Raw genomic sequence first — 7,686 nt, forward strand, 5'->3', positions numbered from 1 at the left:
AGCATTTTATTATGCTGGGGGGTGGGTGGGGGCGTAATTAATGAAAACATAGTTTTCGATTCAGGATGCATTTGAGAAGAAAAACAAAAAAGTACTTATTTTCCTTGATGTTAACTCAATAACCAAAATAAAGTAACTTTGAAAGCTGATTTGAATGCATTTCTACCTTTTGCTCACATGTAGAACGTCACTGCACATCAAGAATCTGTGGCCTGCACATTTTTATGGAAACTGAACGTATGCTCCCAGCTGCTGGTGACATCACGGTGACATCACAGTGACATCACGAACACGGCTCCCCTCTGAACAATTAACGACTCCCCTGCCGGCAACACTTGTCAATATCACTCATGAATATAAATCGCCTCAGGCAGCATTTTGTACTTGATCAGGTAGTATGGGTAGCACTGACAGCTGTCAAAAACAACAAACACTTTGGGATTTTCCCTGTTGTCCGTGCAGGAATCGTAGAGGGCGTAGCGCTGCCTCTTGGAGTTGCGAGATGGCGGCCGGCGGTAGTTGTGTTTTCCCACGCTTGCCCTCCCCACCAGGACTTTGGCCAGGAAGATGTGGCGAACCCCTAATGAGCCCTGCAATGATGCGTAGTAGTCGGACATGCAGGCAGTGGTGGCAAAGTAGGATCCATAACCTAGGGAATTACCGTTGACCCCCGCCGCTCGAGGGTCAAAGTTGTTGTGGCAGATGCTCTCTGAGGCGTCCTTGGTCGTCCCATGGAAGAGATGCCTTTCCAGGGGCTTCTTAGACTTGGGGCGTTGCTTCTGCATGTGTATCTTTTGCCTGTAATTGCAACACAGGTAAAACTGTTGGAAAGTAGTCCTTAAAATGCGTGGTTTCGATTCAACTGTCCAGTAAGTAATAGAACGTGTCAAGTTAAATATTATCGGGCAACAAGGGCGAGCAATTTCACGCCAACATCTCCTATAAAGCGGAAGTGCAGAAGACCTTTGGTACTTGTCCCAGTGGAGTGGGTTCTGGAGCTGTTGGATGCCGATGATGTCCACCTTGGTCTCAGGCAGACTATCGTAGAAGATTTTCAGGATGCTTTGGTAAGCCTGAGTTCCCACTGGAACATCCACCAGGCTGTAATCGTGCTCTGAGGCCGGAGACCAAACTGGAGGGTACCAGGTGCTGAACTCCTCAAGAGGATCCACGCTAAAGTTGGACCCAGGAGGAACACCATCAGACGGGGTCAAGTCAGACTGGATTCCCGTCCTAATTTTGGGGAGTAAAGATACAATAGGAAGGACGTATTTATTGTATGTAAGGAGGCAAATCCCCTCTCTTAATTTGTAGATTTCAGGTGAGCCTGAACCAGTTTTCATTCGTAAAAAACTAACAAAGATAACTTTGCGTCTTTCTCCCAATGGTTTCGACTTCTCCCTTCGCTACACTCGACCAACCTGAGGTAAGGCCGCATGGACTGAGGAGAACGGTACACAGGTCTGTAGCGAACTTCTCTCTGGAACCCTGTGGTGACGTTGACCTGAGTCATGGTGGTGAAATCCATCCTGTACTCCTGTGTGCCGATATGAAAGGAGCAGGCCGGCTCTTTTTTACTCATCTTGTTTAGCAGGCAGGCGGACAGATCCTACAAAGAAATAAGTCAATGAAATGCAAATCAAGAGCAGTTAAAGACAAGCCAACAAAATGAGAGCTCGAAGCTGAGAGCAAAAACTGGCAGCCGATGAGTGAAGGAGCAATAAATGAAAAAAGAATTTTAAAAAAATCACCGATGTGTACTCTTGAAATTCGTCTTCATTCCACCAGTAGATTTTCCATTTGCTTGGAAAATGAGGGTTCCGGATCGTAGAATCAGAGTTGGTCAGCCGTCTAACCCCGTTGTACTTCGAAAGATCGTCCAACTGCATCACGTCAAAGTCCAGAGCATAGTATTCATCTCTAAGGGAAATGTTGGAAACAAAACCATAATAAGGTTGCAATTGAAAATCCACCAATTTAGCTTTTTTTTTTTTTATACTCGGTGCCCATCTTCCTATTTGCATCAATCCTGTGAGGAATGACCGCAGCCGAGTTTACTTTTCTCCCCTTTTACTCACCCATCTTCGAGGTAAATGTACTCCTGATCTACATCGCAGTAAATCCTTTCCAATAAAACCTGACAGCGAGGGGACAAGTCCATCCACTGGTGGGTGCTGACAGACATCAGCTGCCAGTGAAATGGATAGGCAGTGTGGTGCATTTTACACATTACTCCTTCCCCACAGATGCCCAAAAGGAAGTTGTCGCAGATGTTGATGTCAGCGGCACTCTTTGTGCAGAACGACAAGGGGGATGGCACATCAGACTGGGCCAGCGGCTTGCAGGTGGAGGTGCTTGCTGGGGACTGCGTGGTGGATGGGACCTCTTTGCAGGTGAGGGAGCCGGGCTGATGGGAAAACTGAGGCTGAGTGGAGACAAAAGGCAAAGATGCACTGAAGGAAGCGGCTGGAGAGCTTGGAGGGGTTTTCTCCAGGTGACATGTAGGGCATGGCAGCACATTGGTGTTTTGGGAGAGGGCCAGCGTCCCATGGGAGGTGTTCTGCGGGGCAGCATGATGCTGAATGACAGACTGGATCTGTTGCTGCAGTACCCTGCAGGAAATGCTGGTCGCGTTTCCACTTTTACAAGAACCTCTGCTGTTCCCCTGCTTGGAGGTCATAGGTGTCAACTGGACGCTGATGCTGTAAGGACTGACTGTCCATTTGATGTCAACCTGCTTGGATTTAAAGGCATCCCACACCGGGAGGCTGGTGTTGGCGTCAGCAGGGATTTCCAGCAAGAGGAGACATGGACTCAGTGTGGTGGCTTTGGATAATTTGGATGAAGGGCTTGCTGCTACAGCTTTGGCAGTCAAATCTCTCTTCATTCCTCTCCTGCACGAAACACCGGCCATCTTGAGATTACTGTGCAAAAACAAGTCTTAATTTTGAGCAAACTGGCACCAGGAACGTGGCTTATGCTACAGTTAACTAAACTAGAAGTTGAACTATTTGTTTCAGGAGCACTTGTATAGTTTTATCTAAACCCATGAAGCTGGCAGCAAATGTGAAAAAAATCATGTTATCAAGGAGGGAAACGATTTAGAAAGCATGTTCTTACTTCATTTTGGAGTTTACTTTGATGCCTTTCGTCTGGGAGGAAGCCATTTATTAAAAAAGTAGTTTTCCTGAGAACCTTAACGATTCGACCACATGAAAAAAAAAACTCCCTAAATTATGCTAATGTGTTCGCGCACCATTAGCGCTGCTATAAGACAAGCAAACAGGTGAATTAAGCTAAATAATTAGTTCATAACTGTTGTACCTTACCGTCTAAAAAGTTGAGCCCGTAGTGGGTCACCTTTTTGGGCAAAAAAAAAGGAAAAGAAAAAGGAAACGCAGGTTTGCTACAAGACGTTAATTACAAGATGACATGATGGTGGTGGACGTTAACGTCGACGAGCCAATTTACAGTGTAGGTGGGGTGGGACCAGGTCTTAAAATCAAAAGTTAAGACTTAACGTAATTTAGAAGGACATTTTATTAAAGAAGACACACGTTTTAACCGTTCTAAAGCATACAAATGAAATGTAAGCACTTAGAAACGTATAATTGAAAAAGGTTATTGGCCAAAAGCCTGGCGAGTGATTTAATAAGGTCTTTTCAACAAGAAAACCATTTGTAGATAACATATTCACCAAGAAACAACACACAAAGTTGTTATTTATGCTAGAATGAGTAATATGAGCTTCTGAGACCAAGGCTATGCTTGCTTTTTTACATAAAAAAAACATGCCATTTGTTTTTGTGTAGTAGTAAGCTGAAAAAAATGATCAAATGTAGAGAAAATTAACTGGACAGGCAGGTTAGTTAGACATTAGCAAAAAAGATATGTTTCAATCTAAAATATATCAAATGCTGATTTTTGCGTGTCTCTGTGTCACAATTCCACATGAAAATATATCAACAGGATAGTTTTGTTGAATTTCTGCAATTTGATTTCAGGAAAGCTGCAAGTTTTTTTTTTTTTTGCTGAAAAACAGTCCGAGTTCAGGTGGACTGAACTGTTAAAAAAACCTCCACCGGCTCAACTGTCAGAGGACAATTCTGGCAACCCACCCAGAGGTAAGGAAAGACAGCTTCGGTGATGGCATGTTTGAATGTGTAGATGAGCGTGTTGTTATGCGGATCATAGAAGGACACCCTCCCCTTGTCACAGTCCAGCTGCACTCTGACCTTCTGCGGATTCCTTTTCAGACTTAGCCGTGTCAAAGGAGAGGTACCTGCGAAGTACATTTTGTGGTAAAAGTACACGCACAGGTAGCCGTTGCTCAGGACCGAAGAAACTTTCTCTTTCCTCTTGACAGATTCTTTAGCCACGCCGACAACCCAAGCTGTGTTATCTCCCACATTCACCTCCCAGGCATGCTGGCCTGAGGTCAGGGCCTGCCGGCCCAACACAGCCGTGTCGGGGTCGAACCTCTCCGGGATGTTGGGCAGCTTCTGCTTTTCGTTACTGTCATGGACGCTGGTTAGGTCATCTGACAGGATGAGCCAGGGGGCTGCGGTGTTGGGATCCAGAGTGACTGGAGCTGAGGAAAACACGGCAGATTGTCAGCTGTGGTTCCTTCCAGACAAAAAAAACACCTTTTCTCAACTTCATGAATACACGAAGCTGCAGCTTTCCACGTAAAGCAGATGTCTTTATGCGGTTTAAGAAGAACTCACTGTATTTGGCAATTTTATGCATCTTCTCCCACACCTGGAAAGTCAAAGAGCCAACATATTTGGCCACATCTATGAGTGCTCCTGGAGCCATTATCACATCCACAGCCGGATAATTAGCTCTGCAGGAAGCAGAAAAAGTTACGATGCGATAGCCAAGAAAGGTCAAAGTTTAAAACAGAAAAAGAAGAATATCTTTTATACCTTGTTAGTGCACTCTTGCATTTCTAAAAGAAAGAATAAAGCCAGATTAAGCATTTGAAAAGTAATAATCATCCGTACATTTATGCTGACTTTGAACATGTACAAACTTACATGAAGGACATAGATGTCCTCCAAAGCCATCTCCTCCTCCAGAACTCGGATGGTTTCAGACACGGACGAAATGTTTCTCTCCATCTCTTCAATCTTCTGCCTCATCTCTTCCTTCTTCTGCTCTTCCTCGCTCCTCAGCGCCGCCATCCTGGATTCCTCTTCGGCACAAAGGAAGTTGTGGAGTTTTTCAAACTCCTCGTGGGTCCGCCTCTCCACAAATCGAGCCTGGACCTGAAAGAAAACCTGCTTCAGTATGGCCTGAAGACGACCGGCACACAGAGCTGCTGTTTTAAGAAATGCCGCACCTGAATGTACGCCACTCCCTCCTCAAAGTTTTTCTTCATTTTGTCAAACGTGTCCTTCTTCTCCTGCAAGGAGCTTAGAGCGGACTTCATTTTCTCCTGTGCGGATGGTTAAAAGAGGGTTAATCTCACTTCTCACAAACTTCGTAAGTCATAACATGTTATAAAGAGGGATAATAAAGTGCCTCCAAGTACGAGCAACTCTTTATTTAAGGCTCAATATTTACTTTTGCATCCACAACTGCCTCACTGAGAGGGCAGCACTCATGCTGCTTGTGTTTCCTTGAGGTGTGGCAGACCACGCAGATGGGCTCCTTGTCCAGCAGGCAGTAAAGCTTAAGCCTCTCTCCATGAACAGGGCACATCTCCCCCGGATCACAGTACAGCTCCCCCTCTGTTGTCTCCACAGCTAGACTCTCCTCCTGCACACAAGACTCACACAGGTTCCTCAGGGTCAGGCTGGGTACAGGGTCGTCCAGACTCTCGGTTCTGCACAGAGGGCAGTCGTGTTTTTGTCCCCGCTGAGTCCAGTACTGCTGCAGACAGGTCGCGCAGAAGCTGTGGCTGCATTTGAGGACCACCGGGTTCCTGAAGATGTCACAGCATATGGAACAGGTGAGGTCCACCTCAGCCAAAGAGAGCCGACCTGCCATCCTGACACGTAGCTCCCTGAAATATTACCCTGAAAATGAAAGTAAAAGGTGATCACACACACATTATACCCACAACCACTGGCTTTAGTCTTTTAAGTTCATGCTGTGAAACATCTCAATGCGCATCCGTTTTACAAGCTTTCAGAGGCACAAAGTTTTATTTGAAAAATGGGTGTCAGACATACCCGACAGCTGTATTCTTGAGTCAGAAATATATGCCTAACAGTGAGCACTTCCTGCTTCTCGTATTGCTGAGTCACCCAATGGAGGTGGAGTCTTGAGACAGCTGAACTTTTTAACCCTTTCAAGTGTTATAGTAACCCTTATTCAGTTTTATGTTGTTTTTTCTCTTTCTCTTTCTCTTTAAACTGTTTTTTTTTTTTTATTGAATTGCATCATATTTAAAGAGTTTCACGATTTCCAAAAATAACCATTTGGTTAAGTCACATCTCATATTTGATTTATCTGCATTATGTATCAATGAAAACAACAGTTACTGTAGATATTAATCTGAAAAATGTTGCAATGCAAAAAAAAAAAGACAACAACAAATAAATAAATGAATAAATAAACATGAAAACATGTCCAATGTGAAGTACCCTGCAGTCTGTTCTCAGTTGTCTGTGAAGGTTTTACCGAGCTTTCATACAGCTCTCATAGTATGTCGCCATCTAGTGGACATCAACAACAACAACACAAGGTTCCTTAACACTTATAACTTTTGCCTGTTATGAAACTGGATTGTTCATTTACCGGCAAAGTATGATGATTTGCGGCTTCCTCGCATTTAAATTATTTTCTCCAAGGAGCCAACATTAATTCACCTTTAATTGGACCCAGCAATGCATTTTTGTCCTCTGTCAGGGACTGAAGTTGCACAGCTTTCACTGGACAAACACGTCACATATCCCTGGAAAGCCCAGGATCCCCCCTCCACAGGACAACAGCTTTTATTCCTGTAGACCGTTTCTTGTTTTTTTTTAAATAAAGCTGTGACACTCTTCTCCCTTTCAGAGGACAAAAATGTCTTACTGGGTCTTAGGAGGTTAAGTCCTTTTTTTATCAGTTTCTTTTGTGACACAGAGACCACAAAAACGTTCTCTGTGTGTTATTTTCTTGCCATTGTTGATGCCCAAACAAAGAGGAGTAGAGAAAAATAGTCTCCTCGCTGCAGTTCACACGCTTGATTGATGTATAGGGCAGCCTCAGAGCACCGTGTCAACTTTATCTTTATTTTCTATCTTGTCTGCTTGGCGTCTCGCTATTGAAAGGTGAGGAAGCTTATTTTTAACGTCACCATCAGTGAGCTGAGGCCTAATGAACCTGCTGTGCCGCGTTCCTATTGCCCCACTTCGGCACCCGACGAGAGCCCTGGACTCTTCACCAGGTCAGCGCCACTCATCACACGAGTCACATAGAACTCTTTGCCAAAGCACAAATCACTCACAGCAGGTGATCACACTCAGGGATCCTCATGCTAAATTTGCATTTTAATGAAGAATATTGAGAGCCTCCTTTTCAGACGCAGGTGGCTTCTCACGTCTACCAGAAAACACGTTGAAGGATCTGTTTGAAATGCGAGTCATAGACATAACCTCAGAATTTAAGGCTGTATTTAGTTACAATTATGTGTATGCCTTGAGTTGTATCAGATGTTGTATTTTCCTCCTTCCATATTCGATTCAACATATC

At 44.4% G+C, this 7,686-nt stretch overlaps 2 protein-coding genes across 2 annotated transcripts; both read right to left on the reverse strand.

The window, feature by feature from the left end:
• Window positions 1-2,914, reverse strand: LOC140282806 (protein mono-ADP-ribosyltransferase TIPARP-like). Its single transcript, XM_072377364.1, has 5 exons — window positions 2,079-2,914; window positions 1,752-1,920; window positions 1,422-1,609; window positions 964-1,233; window positions 1-798 (listed from the first exon to the last, which is right to left on the reverse strand). The coding sequence occupies exons 1-5, from the start codon at window positions 2,912-2,914 to the stop codon at window positions 345-347; spliced, it is 1,917 nt and encodes a 638-aa protein (XP_072233465.1). The 3' UTR covers window positions 1-344.
• Window positions 2,915-3,555: 641 nt separating this feature from the next.
• Window positions 3,556-6,197, reverse strand: trim35-14 (tripartite motif containing 35-14). The gene is made up of 7 exons (XM_072377566.1): window positions 6,180-6,197; window positions 5,569-6,023; window positions 5,345-5,440; window positions 5,040-5,270; window positions 4,929-4,951; window positions 4,728-4,846; window positions 3,556-4,591 (listed from the first exon to the last, which is right to left on the reverse strand). The coding sequence occupies exons 2-7, from the start codon at window positions 5,992-5,994 to the stop codon at window positions 4,050-4,052; spliced, it is 1,437 nt and encodes a 478-aa protein (XP_072233667.1). The 5' UTR covers window positions 5,995-6,023; window positions 6,180-6,197; the 3' UTR covers window positions 3,556-4,049.
• Between the last annotated feature and the right edge of the window lie 1,489 nt (window positions 6,198-7,686).

Source organism: Leuresthes tenuis, unplaced genomic scaffold (assembly GCF_036924035.1).
Source record: "Leuresthes tenuis unplaced genomic scaffold, fLeuTen1.0.hap1 SCAF_23, whole genome shotgun sequence".
In the NCBI taxonomy this organism is placed as follows: Eukaryota; Metazoa; Chordata; class Actinopteri; order Atheriniformes; family Atherinopsidae; genus Leuresthes; species Leuresthes tenuis.